The sequence below is a fragment of the Sander lucioperca genome, chromosome 11, assembly GCF_008315115.2.
Source record: "Sander lucioperca isolate FBNREF2018 chromosome 11, SLUC_FBN_1.2, whole genome shotgun sequence".
NCBI lineage: Eukaryota > Metazoa > Chordata > Actinopteri > Perciformes > Percidae > Sander > Sander lucioperca.
Genome location: NC_050183.1, coordinates 17261558 through 17274534, shown reverse-complemented (window position 1 = coordinate 17274534; position 12977 = coordinate 17261558). Strand labels below are relative to the sequence as shown.

Genomic DNA, 12977 nt, shown 5'->3' with positions numbered 1-12977 from the left:
TTATTAAAAAAAATATGTAGGAACCAAAGTTGACTTAATCCTAGAGTTGTGTTTGTATCTGCTAATGTTTAAATTTCTATATTAGTACAGTGGTTTGCTGTTAATGTACATTGTATTCACCAAAAAGTATTGGATATAATTAGGCCTTTATTGTGACAGATCTTATTTCCTTTGTTTCTATGTTTTTTGACTACTGTGATGGTGCCCTGTTCTGGTCAGATAGAAGAAAACCGTGGGTCAGTGGGTCAGTGGGAGTCACAGAGCAAAAAGATTTGTTTGACCGTAACGTAACATAATGTAGTGTAACATAAAATAAAAGTTGGAAAGTTAGAACAATAAGTTAGACATTTTCAATGTGGATTCCTTTTGGAGAGATGCGTGGGGAAATGTTTGGATGAAAATAGAAGACTTGGCTGTACAGGAAACTTATAAATTCACAAAAAGCAACGACCTGATGTGACGTCTATTCTCTGGTTCCGTGAGTGCAAACATATTAACGAAATGAGTGGAAATAAATGTTGGAACGAGTCAAGACCAATCATGCCTACTGCTAACACTCTGAAGTGGATTTGGTTTAATTTTGCCACTACAAATTATTTTATTTCTATGTTACTGTTTTTTTATATTCCACATGGTGGGGGTCTTTGTGCTAATTTGTAAATGACTGTTTGAGGAATCTTATCTGCATGAGAATAAACTTATTTTCAGATTTCGTGGGGAACTCCACTGCAATCCTCCCCAGCTTGTCCTCACACTAACACCCCTCTCTGAGTGTGGGAAACTCACATGCCAGCCTCAGTCCTTCCTCCATTTCGGAGGTGTTCTGTTCCTGCAGTTGACGTTGGCATTTCCATTAGCAGCAGGATCTTTTGTCCTGTCAACATGGTCCATCATCACAAGGCCCCAATATGTTCATTTACCCATCATACGTGAAGGGAAACTGAACGTGAAAACAGGGTTAGCCTTGAGAAAGTTAAGGGCAATGTACAACAAAAGTACATGTGCAACTAACTAGCAGCAGCAGGAAAGCTACTCAGGCTATATACTTGCACAGACAACAAATCTCAGCTGTGGGGTCAGGACCACACATGGGGTCCCCTTTAACTGAACAAGAATTTGATGGTGGCACACTTCTCTGTTGAAAATGTTCCACTTGACAGGAGAGAGGGCCTGTTGGCAGAGTATATGACATTTCATAAATCTCATCATTGATATTCAGACTTATTTACGAGTGTGAGATGAAATTGTAGCAGCTTGCCACCAGCATGCGCTTGCTGGGGTGTGTGTGTGTGTGTGTGTGTGTGTGTGTGTGTGTGTGTGTGTGTGTATTTCATTCTTTAACTCACTTTACCTTTGTCCTTCAGCAGGCAAATGAACAACACTCTAATGCCCCAGACCAGCAGTTAACAGTTATAAACTCTGGGGGACCATGGCTTAAATGGTCCCTTCGAGCAGGACAAATTACAAAACAAATAGAGGCCTGTATCCCCTAAAGCCTGCTTGCTGTGCTGCGGCAGCCGTGACACAGGAGGCCTAAGCTGGAAAAACAAAAGTCTGTATAAGGTGGTGTTGTGGAAAAAATGTAAGAGTAAACAGATGCAATGTGATCAGTTGTTTGTTCCACGACAATGTTGGATGTCGGTTTAAAGTCAAGGTTGAATAGCTTAACCTGTACTGAACAGGAGTTTATGAGGCATCAAATATAACTTGATCCCAACCCTGAGCTGTCCTTGGTAGTATTAGTTCTTGGACGAAGCCAGAGGTCACAGTTTTATCTGGTCTCTTACTCTGGCCTTACTTCACCTTTTAAAGCTAAATAAAAGGAGAAGTAATATTGTTTGGGAAAGGCGCAGAATTGCTTTCTTTTCAAAAGTGAAATAAAGAAGATCGATATCGAGATTAGTGAGTTTCAGTTTCAGTTCATTATTTTAGCTCTTCGGCCCACAACTTTACTGTTCTGATTCACTCTCACCGCGTTCCTAGCGTTGTTTTTGGCCACAGCAGGCAGCTGTTTTCAGTGAAAACGCTCTAAAAATCTATGGTACAGCAGAAAGACAAAGTTAGCAACTAGCTGGTGAACATAGTGGAGCATTTAGCTGCTAAAGAGCCATATATTCCCATCAATAGTTGGTGTGGAGAGCAAAAACAACTGATCTGAAGAACTGAGCTACTGTAGTGAATACTGGACTTCTGCCACATGGTCAGAAACATGAATCCAAATAAATGATTGGGTTGCTCATTAACAGCTGGATGTGTAAATAAGCAACTGTTTTCTAACAAGTTTACCATATCAACTTAAAAAGTAATGTTTCTACTTCCTGCAAGTGGCCAAAAGAAACCAATCGATTGTAGATTTAATAATAGAGCTTGAGTTAGGACTAGGGTTGGGTACCGAACTCAGTACTTTTTTGGGTACCGACAGAATTACGTCGGTACTACCGAGGACCAATTGACGCTAAATCAAACGGTACCAAATTTCGGTACACATGCACACGCACGCAAAGGTGCAGACGGAGTAAACTCGAGCAAACTACGTCGGCTCTGCATTTTTGTTGAAGTCACAGTGAGTCACGGCAATGCCAATAAAGTGGTTTTAAGTGTGGTTACTGTTTTTCAAGCGATATGATATTAATGGCGAGGCGAAAGCGGTCGCGGTGCTGTTGACGTTACACTTCCTCTGAGACAAGCCGGCACAACACTGGTTTCTATGCCCTGGTGACTGACTGACAGGCTGAGGTTGTAAAGCAAGGCAACTTTATTTACTACAGCACCTTTCAGAAACAAAGCAATTGAAAGTGCTTTACATAAAACATTAAAGAGCAATTAAAAACGGCGATGATGAAAATAAAACAGGCTTAAAAAGAATATACAAATACAAGAATAAAAGTTACAGTGAGTAAGAAATGAATATTCAATTTAATAGGTTGGGGTTTTATTTTTATGTTTAATTTCTTTAGAGTGTAAAATATTCTAAACATAAAACATAATGTTCTAAGTAAATAGGATAAATAGGTTTGGAATTATTTTTACAACTGAAATAATTTTTTTTTAATTACAGAGGGAAAGTACCAAATAAAGGTACCATTGGGTACCAGAACCGAATTTCAGGACATGTTTAACCTAGCTTTCCATTGGATGTAGCAAGGGTAGCTGTTTTCCCCTGCGTCTAGTTTTTATGCCAACCTAGGTTAACCACGTCCAGACTCCATCTCCTTACTTCAGCTAAAAGAGGCAGAAAAGCTCCGTAGAGCTGCATAGTCGGGTGATAATCCTCTGTTGGTTCATCACCCAGTCACATTACATGGAGTCATTTAATTAATAAAATAAATATTATTATTACATTTGTGCAGTGAAGGTGAACTGTTCACGCATGGCGGGTCAGTGAGTGCAAGTCTGTATCTGCAAGACTACAAAATGTGTGTGGGTGTCTCTATATCTGACTGAATACATAGGGTAGCATGGTGAATAGTTCATGACATAACACCAGATATCAACTTAGCTGCATGTTCACAACACTGACCTCAGCTTAATGCATGACTCTGGTGAAAGCTCCCCTTAGATGCAATTAAATAAGGTGTTACAGACGTGATACAGATTCTGGAGAGATTCAGCTGCTCAGTTTGAACCAACAGAAGCTTAACATCGTGTACCAGGTCTTTCTGTGCTTGCTCAGATTTCTCTGGCTATTTAGCTAAGCACTTAAGACATCCGACAAGGAAACTTTGTAATTACACGCTCTTATCTGCAGAATTCCATTACATGTTGCTGCTAGAGAATACACACCTTAGATGGTAACATGGGCCATCAGCAGTCAGTGCTGTAGATGTGAAATAAATTAGGATCATTCAGCAAAGCACAGATTGGTCCAAGAATAAAGTGAACACGTGTGCAGTAAGTTTCTATGATTCAGTGAGGCAGTGGCTTGCAAAGTTTAGCCCAATTTTCCTGAAATTACAAAGGTGTCATGTTGACTGTATAGTAAGCAGCCATGCTCACCTACGTGTCCTATTATAAAAAAAGAAAGGAGCTAGGTGGAGGTTGTAGTACAAAGTTTTTATCTGTCAGACAATCTTAATTTCAGCTTCATCACCGAACACCAGATATTTTCCACAACAAGGTAAACAGTAAACAGTACCTAATTATAATAAAGTGGACCTGCACGTGCTCTGTGCAGTGTGAAAGCAGGTAAATGTTAGAATAGCAAATTAAGATACGGAAAATCTATATTTTTCATCATAAAGTGATGGAAATTTGTCTTGAATATGGCTCACAAATAAAAACACACAGTACACATCAAATAAAATAATATTATGAATATTTAAAAAAAAAATACATGACTGTGCAAAAAGAAGTAAAGTGGACATGCTGTATTTGCAAAGTTCTCCACTGCTTGTTAATGTTATAGTTGAATGCCTGGTGCTGTACTTCAGGAGTCGCTCTGACAGAGGAGCGCCGGCTTCTGTTTTTTTTTAATCCTGTTTACAATATAAAGTAACAAAATACCAATTTATTCATTTAAATGCACTTGTCTAATACAGTTGTATGTAGTAATTAAACAACCAATGTGCACAGCAGCTGTTGTCTCTCTTCAACATGGAGAAACAGCTGGAGTTCCTGGTTTACCAGTCTATATATTTACCACTCCATCATCACTTGACTGTAATGAGGCAGTAGAAGAACCATAAATGTGCTGCAGATTTCTAGACGTGAGATGACGTCAGCGTACTGCATTAACCATCCCCATCCTCAATTAATGCACTTCAGGTCAAGGCTAACACGGGTGCCCTCAATTCTGTCGGCCAATGGAAGAAGCCTCTGCAGCCGACCGTGGTGGTCAGCTGGCACGCCGGCCTCATTGTGTGCCCACACAGCTGTGACCTTCTCAGGTATCGCCAAGGAATCTGCCCTCCTGATTGAGATTCCAGGTAAGATTAAGTGCAGCTTCTGAAAATCTGTGTCAAGTTTACAGTGTGTCAACCGTCAGCCTCCAAAGTCTGCATCTTTTGTTTTGCAGCTTGAGTGCAGTCGGCGCCTGGATGCGATGTCAGTGAACCTTGCAGAAATCGTGATATGATACATCTTTAAAACTCTACCGCAACCACACCGGTCGGTTTACGCAGCATATTAGGCTGAAAATACCTCGCACTAAAAGCAGCTCTTAAACTTGACCTGACTGTTTGCTGCATGTCACCCAGTGTGTCTGCTTCATGACTTACTGTCTTGGAAACTGTGTTTAAATGGCTCTATCTTACAATGTGTTAATCGCAAGAATTTCTGGATTTATGAGATATTGTCGGCTCAGTTTGTCTGACTTGACTTGTCTGCGTTTGTTTATATGTCTGTCAGCAGGATTACTGGCCTGATTTCCATGAAACTTGTTGGAAGGGTGTAGCATGGGCCAAGGAAGAACCCATTAAATTTAGAGCGGATCCAATTCACGGGGCGGATACACAAATTAAATTACATTTACTGTTAACATTGCCAGATCTGGATTCATGCAGAGATTAATCGGAGAAATGAGTTCCCAACTGGGAAAATTCACACTGCATTAAGTGAGTTAAAAGGTTTTCGATAAGTAATAAGTAAAATCCAATATTTTGAGTAAAATCCAATATTTTCTTTACTCTGCACAAAACTGAAAAGATAAAGATACAATAAGAGCAGATGAAATTGCCACCTACTTTTCAACCTAATTTGCCTTGATCCACATTAATAGTCCAATTTAAAATGTAGAGAAGTTGATACATTTTCTTGAAAAGAAAAACGCTGACTATCTATCTAACATCATTAAAAGGAAGATTTTCCTCTCAAGTTTTTTTTTTTAGTTGATGGTCTTTTGGTATGTCATGGTATTTACTGTGTGTATAAATGAATAACAGATGCTTTGTGGCTGTGTGTTAAAAGCAGACATGCTGGTCCTTGAAAGACCCAGTTTGAACCAGACTATGGGGGGGTGAAGGCAGGTGGTGTTGGTCAGGTCAACCAGCAGCTGTTTCTTTAACTGTGTTATCATTTGCTTGCTTTTTTTTGTCCTTTTAAATTTTATTTACAGATACAGAATTCACAGCTGTTCCTGTCGTTAAACAGAATGTTGCGTTTCAGGTCTGAACAACAGAGTGTCTGGCCCACTTTATCTTATCTCACAGTGACTTACGGAGCTGTTCATGGAAGCTCTAGCTTTGAGTGTTACTGTTTTTTTGTGTGACATACACAGAGTGTGACAATAGTTGTCATATTTCCTGTGCCAAACACTACTATTGTCCCAAGATAATCTAATTGAGTGTGAGCTAAATATAGCGCAAGTGGAATACAAACATTTGGCCCAGGGCGACACTTTTGGCCCAATGTAAAGTACTGTTAAACCCCCACAGCAACTGGCACGAGTGTCGCCAATTAGCACAGAGGGAGAAGGTAGAGAGACATGAGGGCGACAGAGGGGTGACGGAGACTAAGGAATGAGCTCACTAATGATAAGGTCAGGAGAACAACAAATGATGGTGATAAACACAACAGATGATAATGAGACAATCCTGCGAAAGGCTGGTGCATGGAAGGAACTCGTGTTTCATTACAAAATGTTGTTTATTGTTGCCGTAATTCCACACAGGCTCCTAATCCATTCATTGAATATAATTATTCGATTCATGAAAATATTTGGGGGATTTCAAGTTACTTAATGAGCATAATAAAAGTGAGTTTGACTGTTAGAGAGAAACTAAGTTCTTTGTGTTTGTGTAGTTAGTGTATGTATTTGTATATGTATATATTTGTATATATGTATGTATGCCCTGTGAGATGAGCCTTTGGTTTAACTATGTGCTGTTATACACGGTTTATTTGTTATTTTATTTTATTAGATGAATAGGCAAGATACATTAGCAGAAAATCTTCTCTAAATAGACTGATGCCATATATCATCGCATTTATAGTCTAAACTAATTTGCAAGGCTTGTCCCTCCGTCCTGGTTAAACAGATTAAAGACAGATCAAAGCTGCTATAATCAATATATTTATATCAACTCTGGCTCAAATGACTATGCACATGCAAAAGCTGTCGCACATAGTGATGAAGCCACAGGTAATTATCACCCGACTTTGCAGTTGCCCTCAGCTCTACAGAGCGTCTTTCAATTCTGTTTTCTGACCTGCAACTTTACTGTTTCGGGTTGACTCTAACTGCTCTCATCAGTATAGTTACAGGGTTTTCCCTATGAGGCTTAGGCGCAGCACCCAAGCCGTTTTGAGCTCCACCTGAGCCAAATGTATGTAATAAGTTTTGTCTTTAAACTTTTTGAGGGTTATTTTTTTTTTTTGTCTGCTCTTGCTTTTCCAACGTTTAAGACACAGATATGGTAACAATAATGGTCCAATAGTGGAGCATTTGGCAGCTAAAGAGATATTTCCCCAGGAGTTGGTGGAGGAATAGAGCTAAAAGGAGGGTGAATATTGGGCTTAAATGAATGCTCATGTTGCTCCATGATATCGCCAAATAAACTTACCGATAATGTGCTAACTGCATATTTACACTGCTTTCAAGTGGCCAAAAAAATCTGTTACTGCTGGTTTAAACAAAAAGTACAACAACCCCACTCTGTATCTTTGCTCCTTCAGCCCCCCTGTGTCCCCCATGCTGTATATCGCTCTCTCTCAGTCTATCATCCCTCCTCTTCCAGAGACACATGGTACTCTGGCATGCCACTCATTCCTTTATAACAAGCCACATTCTCTGGAACACTTCCTTTGCTCTGTCCCTGTTTGTGGTCCCTGGGTCCCAGAGCAGACCTCCCCCCTCCTCCTCCCACACACCCTCTCTTTCCCTCACCCGCCCCCTCTGGTGCTTATCCCTGGGAGTCTGTGACTCCCACTGCAGAGAGCCACAGGCAGCCAGAGCTTCCCAATGAGCTGTCTCTCCTGATCAGTCTGTATGCCAGTCACGCTGGATCAATTCATCCTAGCTGCCTGGTGTGTGTAGGAAGGAAAAGAGCATCCAGCACCAGGACCTAAAAACACCAACCAGTGGAGGAATAGAAGAAACCTGGAGAGCAACCTTCATCACACCCATGAGAGACATGGGAGGAAAGGAAAAGAAGATTGTGGTTATTGCAAATGTGCCCAACTACCAAGGGTGAGTCTTCTGTTGCAACTCACTGTCTTGACTGTCCCTAATTGGATTAGTTTGACATTTATGGCCTGACTATTTGTGTTATTCTTCAGAAATGCAAAGCAATCTTAAACTTGCATAATGACCATGTTTTGAATTCTAACACCTGTTTTCCCGTGGTATCACTTACACACAGAGCAGGGTGCCACTCGTCAAGTTACCTGGTACACTGATTAATCTGGCGCTCATTTATTGTACTTCACAGTTTAGGTTTGAAATATTTTTAAAAATGTCGTAATTATTTTAAATATGTTGCGTTCAAAGACAAAAACTAAACAGCCTAAGTTATTTATTTTGGCAAATAAATCTTCAAAAAATATCTCCTATATCCCACTGTCAGGGTTGTGTCACAGTGACTCATTAGCTCAACAAACTGGGAAAAAACAAGTTTTTCCCTAATAAAAAAAAAAAAGGTGAGAGAATCATTTGCTTTATTCTGGGTTACTGAGTCCAATGCTGGTTCATACACAATTTTGGTGCAAAGCAGATTGCAACTCTATCTGCTGTGGACTAAAATAAGGGCTCTGCTTTGTTCTTGGCGAGATAGAAAAGCACATTGAGTGGAAGCTCTACAGTTACACTTCTGCAGAGGTTGCAGAGTTGTTTCCAGTGTGACTGATTGGAGGGGCAGTGGGCATCGAATATTAGGGCACCAATGTGTGAGTGTGTGTATATATATATATGCATACTGTATAGCAGTGTGTGTAACAGTAGTGTGATCCAATGTGATGACCGTGCAGGGTCTGTGCATTTTCTGATAAGCCTGTAGTTAATGTAGTCATATATACGCTGTGTATGGGTTTATTTATGTGTGTGTATTGTATATGGCACATGCAGCAGAATTCCATGGTCGCCCGGGTTCGTTAACAATTTGGCCCCCTTCACAAGGGAACATCCTCTGTCCAACTATTTGCATTGGACACTTCAGAGAGCAATGGCGGTGATACGTTGATCTTAATGAGTTGGCTCAAGCCGCGTTGAAAGCTGCAACAAGCTGGCAGGCTGGAAAGAGGGAATGTTGAGTTTAGACGTGGAAAAATAACCTGTTGATCACTTGATATTATCCTGACGGGCAGTCAACGTGTTTAATTTGATGCCCATTAATTTGAGAAGTGGCTACGGGGTCACTTGAGGTCCCGCTCTAATGAGTGTGGGCTGGGAAATATGTACTTTTTTTTTTTCTTATGGAGGTTGCAGTTGAACACTATGTTCTTTAGCAGAGGCAATAAGGAGATCAACACTTGAGGCCCTTTAGCCCTTTGACCTCATACAGTACATGTTTACTGGGTTTTACTGACTTTTATATTTTAACTTTAAATTGTTGCTTACTTTTCCTGACATTTGGTTGGATGATACTGTTCTGTACTAGTCTAGGCTCTTCTTCACACACACGCGCATGCGCGCGCGCGCACACACGCACGCAGGCACCCACTGTCCTGGCCCGATACTTAAAAAAGACCCCTAATCTACTCTGTTGCTGTTTCTGTAGCAATCTCACATGTAACAAACAAAGCCTAGCAGAGTTAGCCCCTGGATTACTTACACACTTAAGTATAAGTATATACATGGACGCACACACATGTGAACACAACACAAGCAACGATGCATGCAGCAGACTATGTGGCTACCCTCGCCACTTAATGTTATCTTAGCTTGAGAGTGACTGCAATGTCTGTTTGCCTAGCAGCGGATTCACAAAGCAGAAGTTGAGACGATTCCTAGACTTTCATTTCAGAATATGCCACATAAAATGTTGACTGGGCAGAACTAGCTCACCCTGACGTACTGTGCAATATTCAAGCCTGGCATGTTATTCTACACCGGTCAGATCAAGAGGCCAACTCAGAAATAAAATTTTATTTCTATGGGCCCACTGCTGTGCCAGATAAAAATAAATAATTTATAGCGTATTTCAAATGTGGAGACACTGCCAGTTTGAATATTTATTTCATATTTTATTACATGAACATATTCGTACAGCCATTAACTCTACTTTGTAAAATTATATTTTTAGTGTGAAGACACTGGATATTTTGGAAAATACGCTTGTTGGCCATCTTACGAACACTAACAATTTGCTTTCGGTGCATTTATTGCTCTCTTATTTACATGTTTCACCTTATAAGCGAGCTTTTTTTAGAGTTGAAAGAGTAGAAAGCAAAGCTCTCCCTGCAAATAGCTGTTGATAATCAAACGCAAAAGCAAGGACAACTGCGTAAGCTAACTGCTTGTTAAACCACATTTTCTACATGTTGCAAGGCTAGCCGTTTTCCCCTGCTTCCAGTCTTTGAGCTAAGCTAGGCTAAAACAAACTCATGTTGGAAGAAACTGATTTGCATCTTGTTATCTAAGACAGTAAGTACCAGTTTTTACAAATGTTGGCGTGGCTAAATTGTTTAGATTTTGTTAGGTTCACCTTTTTGTAGGAATTTCACTCATTTCTTATATGTAAAAAGCTCTTATGTAAAAAAAGACCACCATTTTTGTACATATATTTTTACTGCACCCTTTCTGACCCCAGTACCATGCCATGCCATTTACAAGACATAAAGAAGAGTGACACAGAGGAGTGTTGTATTGAGTGTCACCTGTTGCTACCGTCTCTAATAGTGTCTCTCTTTTTAATGCTCTCCATTGTCCACAGCTTGTACCATTAGCCTGTTACAATAAACCCACAGCTATGTAAAGACTTTGATACAGCATTTGGCCACAGTCCTAAACATGGAGAAATTATTTTACAATACCAAAAACATCCTGACGGCTGTCCCCTCCAATTAGCATTATTGTCATAATCAACACTTATCGTGTATATGTTTTTCAAATTCCTTTAACCCCCATAGACAGCCAGTATAAATAGATTTAGATAGATAGTCATCACATTGATGTTTCCTCTCATCACTATGTGGTACATTTGGCATTTTAGAGGGGATTTAAACGATGCCGACCCCCCCCTTCTTTTTTTCTCCGGCTCATCTAAACATACACTAGTGGACTCACAGTCCTTAGGGGTGTCCATGATTCATTGCTACTTTAAGAGTTATGAGACACATGCGGGTCTTCCTATCAGTTACATGGAAGGATTATGATGGAGAAGACAGATAGGAACCCCCCTGCCATTTTATAGAAGGGATTACAAAGGGCCGCCAAGCAAAGTAAAGGACATACACAAACTACAGCATTGCTTGGACAGTGACACGCTCTCTACTAGCACGCATAAAACACAGCCACATACCATACACGATATCCTTATGTGGTCAAAGCAACAAAGTCAAAGAGTCAAAGTCTATTCAGCTTTAATTCATGTCTGCCTGGTAACAAGCACTGCGAAAGCTCCTGCATCCTAATGGTTTTTCATCCATGGGCAGTTTCCATTTCTGGTGATAACGTGCCCCTTGACCCTCGCCTTGTACTACGAGGCACCCAAAATAAAACTCTTTAAAGTGAATGACGCAGAAGCATCAGGGCTCCCCAGGGCTGTGAGGCATTTCAGCTCCAGCCGACAACGTCAAAACAGCCATGAGAGTTTTGAAAAGCCCTCTTTAAAACACCAAATTTAAAGTTAGTAACAGGTTGGGTGGCGGTCAGGTCGGACAACTGTTGTGTCTCACAGTTGAGTGGTGGAGGAACTACTCAGCTCCTTTACTATGTAAAACATAACTGTAAAAATACTACAAATAAAATCTGCAATCAGATCTCATGTATTACCAGTAAAATGTACTTAAATATCATAGTCATTAAGAAGAACTGTCCCTTTAAAAGTGTAATATTATGAACATGAATCAGTAATCATAAATGTGGCGATTTCTGTTCATTCAGATAAGATTAAAAGAAAGTTCTGTTCTGTTCTGTGTATGACACAGCTTCTTGTGGAACTACCATTATAGGGCTGGGACGGTTACCGCATTACCGCGGTCACATGACGCCTACCGCGGGTCTGAGCTCGTCACCGTCATCACCGCAAAAAAACATTGGCCTGCACATGTGTGCACGTTGTGTGTAATGACATGGATTCATTGAGTCTAATGACATGAATTCAATGATTCTAATGACATGGATTCAATCATTCTAACGACATGGATTGCGTCTGATGACATTGTGTCTTACATGGATTCAAGGTTTTCTCAACAAAACTTATCATCAAAAGATGGAGCAAATCCGACCTTTCGCGAGTTGGGGAGTGCAATGTTCCATGGCACATAACATTCCATTCGTGTTGACTATTAGGCCTACGTATATGCGAGAGTAGCCTACCTGTGTAATGTCTTGTCGGAGAAATGTTGCCTTTCCTACCGTGCATTACGGTAGGAAAGGCAAAGACATGTCTCCGTTCTCAGCTGAGGTATAGGCTACACATTAACGTTACAGCTGCAGTGTTTACCATTGCACATTAGCCTAGCAGCTTACAGAGTTTCCTTCCGTTTATAGCTTTTCCCGATAAAACGGCACAGTTGAATTTCAGCATGCATGCACGTTTCGTAGCCTAAAACAGAGCGGCTTATATTGAGAGAGCAACAAGTTAGCGAACTGCCGAGTCGCCCTCTCGGCTCTCTGTCTGCTCAGCTGCTAGACGGGCTGCACTCGGGCTGAAACATGTTGTAAGGTTTAAGCCGATGTTTTTTGGGGGTAACGCCATTCACTTTACTGGCAGTATTGACAATAGATAAAGCCACCGTGTCTTGTTGTTTTATTGTTCACTTTTAACTCACTTTACATCAACTTTGCTATCTCTTTTTCCTCTCGCTTTTCCTCACAGCGGCTACTCTCCGTTACCGCTCACTCTCCTTGCGCGACCACACGGGCACTGACGTCACTCACT

General features: G+C 40.6%; 1 protein-coding gene across 1 annotated transcript in view; it reads left to right on the top strand.

Annotated features, from left to right (window-relative positions):
- The first annotated feature begins 7862 nt into the window (after nt 1-7862).
- mylk4b (myosin light chain kinase family, member 4b) overlaps nt 7863-12977 on the top strand; it is a 42689-nt gene continuing 37574 nt past the window's right edge. Inside the window, exon 1 of the mRNA XM_031282410.2 lies at nt 7863-8125. Coding sequence (XP_031138270.1) covers nt 8061-8125 — 65 coding nt within the window. The 5' untranslated portion in view covers nt 7863-8060. The remainder of the gene's footprint in view (nt 8126-12977) is intronic.